The sequence below is a fragment of the Bufo bufo genome, chromosome 11 (assembly GCF_905171765.1).
Source record: "Bufo bufo chromosome 11, aBufBuf1.1, whole genome shotgun sequence".
Classification (NCBI taxonomy): Eukaryota; Metazoa; Chordata; class Amphibia; order Anura; family Bufonidae; genus Bufo; species Bufo bufo.
The window spans coordinates 21,040,276-21,052,419 of NC_053399.1; the positions used below are offsets into that span (position 1 = coordinate 21,040,276).

Consider the following 12,144-nt stretch of genomic DNA (forward strand, 5'->3'; position numbering starts at 1 on the left):
CGATTTTTCTCACGCGAGTGCAAAACGCATTACAATATTTTGCATTCACGCGGAAAAATCGTGCATGTTCCCGCAACGCACCCGCAACACCCGTGTGAAAGAGGCCTAAGGCTTTTAAAGAGATAGCAGTGTGGTTCTGTGGTTGACAGTAGGTCTCACCTATTGCATTGCGGACCGATTCAGAGAGGATGCTCAGCAAAGAGGCTTGGTTTTGGGGTACTCCAGTTAACCCCCCAGTCTCTATCAATAAGTAAAGACAAGGGCTATATATTTTTATATATATTTTGTTTTTTATTTGGCTTTATTAATTTCAGTTGCAATACAGGACAGCCATTTACTCTATCCAGGTCTTTTGTTTCAAGGCTTAGCGTGTTTTAATTTTTTTTTTATGTTTCCCTAAACTGCAAGCACAGATTCAGAATTAGCACAAGCTTCCAGTCAAGCCATGGTAGAATGAGCGCAGGGAGGAGTGCCACGTCCACGCTGTCCCACATGGGATCGCCACCAACAATGGCCCAGAAATGACAATGATAGGAATTGAAAAGCAGGAGATGAATTTCAAGCCTCGCCCTGGCCTACCCTACGCGCACCAAGCGTTGCCTTCTACCACCGCCATGTTCTAAATCTTTGATATTCTGCCACCATCCACGTTAGTGGTGCCAAGGAGTAGGGAGGGGGTCTAACTGATCAGTTAATGAAATGAAGACTGGTGACACCTACTAGATTGTTTTCTAAGTCGCCAAAATGTATTAACAATCCACTCACACAACGCCTAAGGGCGCCCAGGAAGGAGCCAAATCAAGCTTGTTTCTTCCAACTGCATGAAATGGATGGGAGGATATAGCGCGTGGCCGGATATACAGCTTTGTAGGCCAAGGCTGCAGCCCGATATGGAAGAATCTGTTACACCCCTGCCAATCTTCTCAAAAGCCTGAAATATTTTACAAATTATCCACTGCAGTCACATCTAGGTCCATAGACATCAGTGCAACACCTTTGAAGTCACACAGCCAGGACAATGCTATACAGATGAGGAAGCCTGTTCATCAGCTGAAGAAACACGCGCCCCAAGACCGGCATGGTCACGGTGGTTTATACTCTGCAATCATAGGTACAGTTCAACCTTCAAGATGGCCGCTTCTCCTGCAACCACCAAAATCTCCTGCCGAATGCAGACAATGCATCGCCCACCATCACCCCCCTCCCTCTAGACTGGTAGAGACAGCCATAAATGCTAATAAACACAGACGAGGTGCCCACAGCTGCCCATCCCTAGGATTCACACCTTTAGTCCTCAGTTTACCGACAAAAAAAATGTTTTAAATAAAAACTCATTATTAGGCAAAACGTGCCTTTTTCAGAACACCTTCGTGCATGCAAATTAAAGGCTTCTCCATGTGCCACACTTTAAGACTAGAGGTTGATGCAGAGAAAGAAGGGAGTCTCAGCACTTAGAAAATATATACACTCACTGCCAGGGGGACCAGACCGGGCCCCCATCAGGGGAGCCTGTCCAAAGCTTCACAGATCTACACAGGGAGATGTTAAAGGGATGCAACTAGGAGGGAGGATCGCTAAGCCATGAAAAGCGCTCTGTACATGGATGGATAAATTAAAAGGAAAAAATAAAATAAAAATCTTACACTAATGTTTTTTTATTGGAAAACAAAAAAAACTAGCATTTACAACTTGGAATGGACATTTTTTTTAAGTTTTAGGTTTTATTTTTTTTCCCTCAAACAGCCTTGTTGATCGTTGTGCTGAAGTCCCATAGACATTATAGGAAAGCGCCGTCTCCAAGTCTGGTGCAGATTTTTTTTTTTTCCTCTTTAAAAATTATGAGAGTCCAAAGATGCTCCCCAACAGTGAATTTTGTTTTTCAGTTTTGAAATGTGAACTGTAACGGCTCCACATCTGTTCACCCAAGTGCAGCACAAACAAATGTTAAACCGAGATTAAAAACCAGACATGCCATCCTCGGGTAGTGTCGTCATCTTGGTACCAAAAAAAAACATTCGAAGAGTGGGGGGGCTTCCCACATCTGTATCCTTCACCCATACCATCCTGAGGTATAAACCAATTTTAGAGTAAACCAGCTATGACAATTTATACTACAAATTGAGACAGAATCCACCAGCGATGGCAGAAATCGCTTTTACAACTTTTTCTTTTTTTTTTTTTTATATCTTAGTTTTAAATACAAAGGTCTGACTGTGCTCAATTGTCAAGCTGCATGCATGTAAAACTGGCCAGCCCAAACAGTGGAGTAATCATTAGCAAATGGAGCTTAAGGAGTCCTCTAAGTGTTTCCTTGTTGTTAAAAGGTAGTACAAGTATTTAGATACTGTAAAACTGATGTTTAAAACTCATCGTTTTTGGGGACAGGACCACCAACCATTACATGCAGATTGTTTTTTTTTTGTGGACAGAAGGTATTTCTTGACATTCAGTTTTGCTATACAGAAACAGAATGAGTAAATGAACATTTTTGCAAGAGGTAAGTAAAAGATTCAGTTTGATTCTTCTAGAGGAAAAATTGAGGAGAACTCTTCACTTTGCAGTCATCATCTGTACGAATTCTAGAAAGAAAAACATGGAGGACGTTAGTTGGGCTGTGAATGAACAGAGGCGCCCTGGTCCACCCCTCGGGGCAGTCATCATGCGCAGTAAAGGTTCCAGCCCTGTTTCGGACGTTGGTATTGACCTGAGACAGACGCTACGGGAGAAAGGTCTAATTCTGTCACCTGGTAAAAACTTGTGGACCACACAAAATACCAGAAAATGTTGATTGTTAATAAGTCAACTGCAAAATCCGCCATTAGGACAGGATTGGCTGAATGTAAAAGGAGATCAGATCTGCTTTATTTGAAGTCTGGAATACTGCTCTACACAGAGATGCAGAACCTCCATAGATTAGGCCAGGTAGGTCACAATGAACTGTACTTTATATAATTTTTTTTTTAAAAAGCAGACTACACGACAGCAGGTCTGCCACAACTCATCAGGCTATTCTGTAGCAGTGAAGTGAGGACCACCTGCGCAACTTTCTTACCTTCGTAATTGACCTGCCCATCCCCATCTATATCGGCTTCTCTGATCATTTCGTCTACCTCTTCGTCTGTAAGTTTTTCCCCTAGGTTAGTCATTACGTGACGGAGTTCTGCTGCGCTGATGTAACCGTTACCATCCTGTAAGAAAGCACAAGTAGCGATTAAACTGCATCCCGTCCGCCTTTTTTGAGCAAGGCACAGACTGAGCACCAGCGATCTGTGACCCGTTACCTTGTCAAACACTCTGAATGCTTCACGGATCTCTTCTTCGCTGTCTGTGTCCTTCATTTTCCTTGCCATCATGGTCAGAAATTCAGGAAAGTCAATTGTACCATTGCCTGGGTAAGAAGCAATGAGAGTAATTAGCACTGTGAAAGCATTCAAGACATTGTTCACCTAACTGCAGCCATGAGGGTACGAGCGCCTGAGGGGACCTACAAGCCATCGCTGGTACAGAGGACATTCCCCCATCACTCCTCACACCAGCCCCTGTCTACAACATACCTCTTCTTAAACAAGCGGCTGCGTTTAATTCCTTCGGGAGCGATAGTCACTGCAAACACGCCACTTGTGGCTGTCAGCACTGCAGGACCCTGGCGGCGCTCCAGCACTTGAGCTGTGTTAATGCACCATGATTAAGAGCAGAGGGCTCGCGTCCTGAGAGGAACGCTTCGGTACGCTAGCAGCATACCTTAGGACATAGATATCGCAGCTAAAACACACTTCTAGCTAGTAGAAAAAGCACAAATTCACCAGCGTTCCCCTCTTTAGTGTAAAAAAAAAAAAAACAATCAGGAGCCTTTCTAGACCAAGAAGCCCAAAAACCGTAGACATCAATGTGCAAAAGCATGGATCATTTTAAAGGGAACGGATACAGGCGGTAATACCACTTTAAACTGAAAACAGATTAGCCCTTTGTACGGTTACACAGAGCACATGGCATCTTCTTCCTCCCACCCAGATATCCAACCAAGGGATTTCAGCATTCAAAGCACATTCTATATTTACTGCTCCTGAAGCCAAAAAGTCAGATCCGAATATTATCGCTCCGAAAGCGGCCAATTAAGAATTGGACATGACGATTAAGAAGTCATCACTTACCATCAGCATCTACTTCGTTGATCATGTCCTGCAGCTCTGCTTCTGTGGGGTTCTGGCCGAGTGACCTCATGACGGTGCCCAGTTCCTTAGTGGTAATGGTGCCATCCCCATCTTTATCAAATAAGGAGAAAGCCTCCTTGAACTCTGAAAGAGGGAAAAGAAGTAAAAATAAATAAGTCTGAGTATGAAGTCGTGTGCTGGATCGGCAAACTATACAAGCCTCCACAGGCCATGTGGGCCCTCAAGGACTGTGCTGGAGAAGCTTTCTACGTTCTCCTTTCCCAAGGAAACCTGCTAAAATCTTGCCAAGCAAGTAGTGTAAAAGATATTGGAGATGCCCTGCAAGCAGCACATGCATGCGCAGGCGCGTAACCGATTAATGCATTGTATATTTCTTAAAAGACTACAGCTCCAGTGTGCACAGGAACAGTAGAGGGGAGTATTTGTCCGTACAGATGACGGGTCCTGCGACTTCTGGCAGGAACACTTGTGAAACTACCAAGCAAGTGTATCTGCCAGGAGTTGGTTTTGTTTGAACTCCCATAGAAGTGAATGGAGCATGCTGGGAGTTAGTTTCAAAACAGCTAAAAGCGTTGAGGGTTGTTGACCTGCCCGATTTTGCAGGACAATTGAAGCCATCCATGGTCGCCTTACTGCACTGGGGTCCTAGCTGTGACCATGACCAGCCAGGGGCCCGCTGTACTCGAGGCTTTACTGTAGGTTCTCCCAGGGCTTACCGCACTCCATATTAAGTAACAGGTTGTTGTTCCAGCGGGAGACACAAGGAGATTAGATTGCGAGCTCTTGGGTCAGGTAAGACTATGCAGGCGAAAGAAGTGAATGAGCCACGTTTTTGCGGTGCCTCAGCCTGGAGTAGAAAACTGCCGACAACTCAGAGGCAGCCTGACATTGTGCAGACAGCTCCACGTAGTGTCAAGGACCCTCCCCGCCTGCAGTAGCGCGCCGCGATTTATGTGCCGTGTAGTAGCCCAGCAGTACAAGGACCGGAGGCCGTGATTGATGACAGGCAGGCTCGTCTTTTTAAACAAGCTTAGTCATAGCCGGATAACAAGCAACTGAACAGCCTGCAAACCAAATTACCCCGCTCGCTGGAAAAAGCAATTACTCACCAGCAATCTGCTCTTCAGTCAGCTGATCTGCCTAAAGAGGGGAAGAAAATAAATAAATTACATTAGAGACAGAAGCGTTGCACGGTGGAGCGATACGGGATGATCGGCATTAACCGGACACATTATATATAAAAACTGACAACCCCCATCATCCTGCTGAATGACAGGTACTGTAAACCTGCAGCCAATACTGAGCCGTTGGATTGCATTGAGGTTCTTTCTACCCGTACAGGTGCAATATCTTACAGCATCTCCATTATGAGATGAGAAGAATAACCCCTTCATTGCCAGGAGAATGCACACATCCGGTTACAGATCCCTCACATTTCAAGGGGGGGAAGGGGGGAGGAGAATAGGATTGTGCGGCAGGTATAAATGGCTCTGCCGCCCCCCCTCCCCCGACGATGGGATTTCTGGGCACAAGTGATGTTTAATTAGGTAATGCCAAGTATCACTTGTCATGTCCATATCTAGCCGGCACAAGATGTGTTGTGCAACACAGCACCCAGCCTGAAGATATGTGCATGCCCACCGCCCAGTAAATGAGGGCGGGCGTAGTCATCGCCATTGGGTCCACATGAGCCGTCACCCCCAGATCTCCTTGCATCCAAGCCGTAAGGTAGGGATATATAGACCCAATTGGCCCTCTTTAGGGCACCGGCGCCCCCGACACAGTCTATACCCATCTCTAGGGGTCCATGTATGAAATGTAAGAACGATGGCAATGAACATCCCACAAGACCACCTGGAGCCTCAGCCATCGCCTAACCGCGCCACATTAGCTCCCCTACAGCACCATAAGACCGGCAGGGGTGGCCAAATCTGGAAACGTGCCAAGGAAAGAAGAATAATGTTTGATTGCTGCAGGCTGCAATGAATCACAGATAGCAGAGTTATTACAGGGAGCCCTGCACATCATCTATTCTCCAAGGCACCACAGAGGACAATTATTCTGCAGCAGGCATCAGCTATGCCATCACAGGACCTGCAAGGATGTAAAAACAGGAAGGGTGCAGAGGGCATGCACAATGCAATGGCAGGAGGGGCAGGCTATGGCACGGGAGAGACCATGGCACCCTCTAACGTACTGGACTATTATAATGCATGCTACATGAGGCTACAGTGAGAACTACAACCCCCATAGGGATGAATACGATAAGTATTTAAATAAAAATGCATATATCAGCCATACAAGAGGTTCTGCAGCGGCTGCGCGTCAACGGCAGGTTCGCGCGCAGCAGGCACAACGCCCGCAAACCAAAGCCCCGCCCCTCAGGAGAAGCGCCTCACAGCCGGCCCGACGCTCCAGGACGGAATAAGCCGGTAGGTAGCGGCACAATGAGGCAGAACCCGCGACATTACCACAGAGGCGCGGGCCGGGAGGCCACAGTCAGAGGCCAGGCGGCCGAGGAGGCTACGTACCATGGCGGAGAGGCGGGAGGATTAGGTTTCCGTGTGACGGGAGATGCCGAGGACTGACCACACAGCGTACTGAGCTCCACAGAGTGCTGGGGGTGTGTGGAGAAGCCGCAGCGCTTTATAAGAGCGTATCCCTCCGCCAACTGCCACACACCGGGACTGCGGCATACTACACGCCCTAAACCACGCCCCCCGGCTCCTGTCAGTGCCGAGGAATGAGCGGGCGGGGCCACGAGGTTCAGTCAGGACTGTGCCCGAATGTATTACCCTGAAACTGAGGAGACCCTGAGTACAAGACTGCAGGACCGAGACCCCCAGACTCCTGACTGGACCCACTGAGAATCCCCCCAGACTCCTGACTGCACCCACTGAGACCCCCCAGACTCCTGACTGCACCCACTGAGACCCCCCCCAGACATCTGACTATACCTCACTGAGACCCCCCCAGACTCCTGACTATACCTCACTGTGACCCCTCAGACTCCTGACTACACCTCACTGAGACCCCCCAGACTCCTGACTACACCTCACTGAGACCCCCCAGACTCCTGACTACACCTCACTGAGACCCCCCAGACTCCTGACTACACCTCACTGAGACCCCCCAGACTCCTGACTACACCTCACTGAGACCCCCCAGACATCTGACTATACCTCACTGAGACCCCCCCAGACTCCTGACTATACCTCACTGAGACCCCCAGACTCCTGACTACACCTCACTGAGACCCCCCAGACTCCTGACTATACCTCACTGAGACCCCCCAGACTCCTGACTATACCTCACTGAGACCCCCAGACTCCTGACTATACCTCACTGAGACCCCCAGACTCCTGACTACACCTCACTGAGACCCCCCAGACTCCTGACTATACCTCACTGAGACCCCCCCAGACTCCTGACTATACCTCACTGAGACCCCCAGACTCCTGACTACACCTCACTGAGACCCCCCAGACATCTGACTATACCTCACTGAGACCCCCCCAGACTCCTGACTACACCTCACTGAGACCCCCAGACTCCTGACTATACCTCACTGAGACCCCCCAGACTCCTGACTATACCTCACTGAGACCCCCCAGACTCCTGATTACACCTCACTGAGACCAACCAGACTCCTGACTATACCTCACTGAGACCCCCAGACTCCTGACTACATCTCACTGAGACCCCCCAGACTCCTGACTACACCTCACTGAGACCCCCCAGACTCCTGATTACACCTCACTGAGACCCACCAGACTCCTGACTACACCTCACTGAGACCCCCCAGACTCCTGACTATACCTCACTGAGACCCCCCCCCCCCCCCCCCAGACTCCTGACTACACTCACTGAGACCCCCAGACTCCTGACTACACCTCACTGGGACCCCCAGACTCCTGACTATACCTCACTGTGACCCCTCAGACTTCTGACTATACCTCACTGACACCCCCCAGACTTCTGACTGCACATAGTGACACCCCCAGACTCCTGACTATACCTCACTGGGACCCCCAGACTCCTGACTATACCTCACTGAGACCCCCCAGACTCCTGACTATACCTCACTGAGACCCCCCAGACTCCTGACTATACCTCACTGAGACCCCCAGACTCCTGACTGCACACAGTGAGACCCCCAAACTAATGACTACACCTCACTGGGACCCCCCAGACTCCTGACTATACCTCACTGTAACCCCCAGACTCCTGACTATACCTCACTGTGACCCCTCAGACTCCTGACTATACCTCACTGTGACCCCTCAGACTCCTGACTACACCCACTGAGACCCCCCCAGACTCCTGACTACACCCACTGAGACCCCCCAGACTCCTGAGTATACCTCACTGAGACCCCCCAGACTTCTGACTATACCTCACTGAGACCCCCCAGACTCCTGAGTATACCTCACTGAGACCCCCCAGACTTCTGACTATACCTCACTGAGACCCCCCAGACTTCTGACTATACCTCACTGGGACCCCCAGACTCCTGACTACACCCACTGAGACCCCCCAGACTCCTGACTATACCTCACTGTGACCCCTCAGACTCCTGACTATACCTCACTGGGACCCCCAGACTTCTGACTATACCTCACTGAAACCCCCCAGACTCCTGACTGCACACAGTGACACCCCCAAACTTCTGACTACACCTCACTGAGACCCCCAGACTCCTGACTGCACACAATGAGACCCCCAAACTAATGACTACACTTCACTGGGACCCCCAGACTCCTGACTACACCCACTGAGACCCCCCAGACTCCTGACTATACCTCACTGAGACCCCCCCAGACTCCTGACTATACCTCACTGGGACCCCCAGACTCCTGAATACACCTCACTGGGACCCCCAGACTCCTGACTACACCTCACTGGGACCCCCAGACTCCTGACCTCACCTCACTGGGACCCCCAGACTCCTGACCTCACCTCACTGGGACCCCCAGACTCCTGACTACACCACATTGACACCCTGAGTACACAAACTCTACTCCCACTGACACCCCTGACTACACCATACTTCACCTACTGAAAACCCTGACTATACCACACTGCACTACTGAGACCCCTGACTATACCACACTGCACTACTGAGACCCCTGACTAAACAACACTGCACTACTGAGACCCCTGACTATATCACACTGCACTACTGAGATCCCTGACTACACTACATTGCACTCACTTAGTTAGACCCCTGACTGCACCACTGAGACCTTTGACTATACCACGCTGCACTACTGAGACCCCTGACTATACCACACTGCACTACTGAGACCCCTGACTACACTGCACTCACTTAGACCCCTGACTGCACCACTGAGACCTATGACTATACCACACTGCACTACTGAGACCCCTGACTATACCACACTGCACTACTGAGACCCCTGACTATACCACACTGCACTCACTTAGACCCCTGACTATACCACACTGCACTCACTTAGACCCCTGACTATACCACACTGCACTACTGAGACCCCTGACTATACAACACTGCACTACTGAGACCCCTGACTATACCACACTGCACTACTGAGACCCCTGACCACACTGCACTCACTTAGACCCATGACTACCCGCACTGCTGTCACGGCCATGGCTATGACCGTGACTCCTGAACCGCATGCGGTTGTCAGCGGTTTTCATTGGTGTTCAATCACAGGTGAGGGCTGTGGTATTGGCCTCATCTGTGGTTGCCGCTGGCAACAGTATGTATGTGGCAGCGTAGCAGGCTGAGCTGTGCCATGCAGCTCGCTACGCTGCGCATGCGGTTTTGTGTGTGATGTGTGGATGTGTGCACTGTGTTTTATGTTATTGTGTGCACGTTCCCTTTAAGTGGTGTTTTCCCTTCCCTGGTGTTGGAAGGGTTAATCTCCTTCCTAGTGTGTGTGTGCACTGGGTGTGTCTGACTGTGGGGTGTGGCTTCTTGGCCTATAAAGCCTCACTGCTTTTGCAGGCCTTGAGGTTGCTTCAGCCATGCTTAGCTGAGAGCAGCCTCATGTATTTGTTACCTGCCAGTAAGAGCCACCCCTGTGGTCATAAACCTTTATGTCAAAACCATAATGTCGCTTTAAGTTATTTCTAGTTATGTGTGATGTCCGTGTGATGTTTTATATGTGATTTTGTGCAGCTATGGATCTGGGTCCCTGTGTGGGGATGCGATTGTGATCTGCATCCTGCTTACACAGGGATCCAGTCAGCAAGGCTGTGGCAGGTAGGTGGAACTCTTTGTTCACCTGCCATATCCATAGAGCTGTTTATGTTCCCCCTTTTACAGCAGCTTGGCCGTTGAGACTCCTGCTCCTCCGTGTCTAGGAGGAGTGGGCTGTCTTACTCAGCTCCTAGCTTAGGGCCATCTTGAGGGCTAGCAGGGACTTCTAGGTTCCGGAGCATGAGCCCTCCTACCATCAAGGTTGGCTCATGTAGCTAGGAGTCAGGGTCAGGTTAGGGATGCCTTTAGGAGGTGACCTGCTCCCTAATCCTGTCTTCATGGCCAAGCAGCCGTAACATCACCGGGCTTCACACGGCTGAGGATTTCCCCCATCCTCAGCCGTGACAGTATGACCACAGTCGCTTCTTACGTGGCGCTCCCTCGAAAGAGGGTAAAGCATGCACTGCTGTCTACGGATGGGGTGCATGCGCGTTCTCCGGAGGGAGAGCGTTATGGGGCTTTCACCATTTACGGCGCGGTGAGTGGCATTCCCAGCTCACCGTTGTCCGTGTTGGTGTCCCCTTGTTGTTTGTCTTTCCCCTCCCCCCCTCCCATTGTTTCTTATGCCTCACCAACTTTCCCCTTTTGTTGTTGGGAGGGGCTTTGAGGGGTGGGAGTATGTATCCCTCGAAAGAGGGTGAAGCATGTACCGCCCTCTGCGGAAGGGTTACATGCGCGCTCTTCGGAGGGAGAGCGTTCTGGGGGTTTCGCCTCTGACGGCGCGGTGAGTGGCGTTTCCCCGCCTTCCCTTCACCGTTGCCTCGTTTGGCGCCCCCCTGATTTTATAGCACTAGGGTGTTTGTTTGGTGTGCGAGTTGCACACCTTCGAAAGAGGGTGCAGCATGCAGTGCCATATCCATGTGGCCTGCATGCGCGTTCTCCGGAGGGAGAGCGTTCCTGGGGGTTCTCCGTTAACGGCACGGTTGGTGGCTTATTCCCCGCTACCTTACCTTCCGTGTCCGTGTTGGGGATCCCTCGTCCCTCTCCATGTTCCCATCTCTGGTCGTTTGCTGGCAGCACTCCGTAGGTGGTCCGGCTGCTTGCTGGTTAGGAGTGTCTGCTGGCAGCGACTGGAGTGGGGACGTGAGTGGAGAGTCCCCTCGTCCATCTCTCAGTGGTTCTTTTCTCTTTGTTGCTGGTGCGGGCTGCAGTCCTCGTCGGACTGGCTAGTGTGAGCCGGGAGAGGATGCAGCTGACAGCGACCCCTTTTTAGAACCGGCACTGAGAGTGGACGTCCCCTTCTCCTATCCCCTTGTCTGAGTCCCTCACGTGTCTTTTTTTGGTGGGGGGGCTTTGAGGGGTGGGAGTGTCACGGCCATGGCTATGACCGTGACTCCTGAACCGCATGCGGTTGTCAGCGGTTTTCATTGGTGTTCAATCACAGGTGAGGGCTGTGGTATTGGCCTCATCTGTGGTTGCCGCTGGCAACAGTATGTATGTGGCAGCGTAGCAGGCTGAGCTGTGCCATGCAGCTCGCTACGCTGCGCATGCGGTTTTGTGTGTGATGTGTGGATGTGTGCACTGTGTTTTATGTTATTGTGTGCACGTTCCCTTTAAGTGGTGTTTTCCCTTCCCTGGTGTTGGAAGGGTTAATCTCCTTCCTAGTGTGTGTGTGCACTGGGTGTGTCTGACTGTGGGGTGTGGCTTCTTGGCCTATAAAGCCTCATTGCTTTTGCAGGCCTTGAGGTTGCTTCAGCCATGCTTAGCTGAGAGCAGCCTCATGTA

The 12,144-nt window shown here is 50.5% G+C and overlaps 1 protein-coding gene across 2 annotated transcripts; it reads right to left on the reverse strand.

The window, feature by feature from the left end:
• Positions 1-274: 274 nt before the first annotated feature.
• On the reverse strand, positions 275-6,845 carry CALM1 (calmodulin 1). Of its 2 annotated transcripts, XM_040412121.1 has the most exons (6): positions 6,704-6,839; positions 5,282-5,312; positions 4,152-4,295; positions 3,282-3,388; positions 3,053-3,188; positions 275-2,579 (listed from the first exon to the last, which is right to left on the reverse strand). In XM_040412121.1, the coding sequence occupies exons 1-6, from the start codon at positions 6,704-6,706 to the stop codon at positions 2,551-2,553; spliced, it is 450 nt and encodes a 149-aa protein (XP_040268055.1). In that variant the 5' UTR covers positions 6,707-6,839; the 3' UTR covers positions 275-2,550. The 2 variants fall into 2 exon arrangements, with proteins under 2 accessions (XP_040268055.1, XP_040268054.1); XM_040412120.1 differs by lacking the exon at positions 275-2,579 and having other exon boundaries at positions 2,958-3,188; positions 6,704-6,845.
• Positions 6,846-12,144: the final 5,299 nt, after the last annotated feature.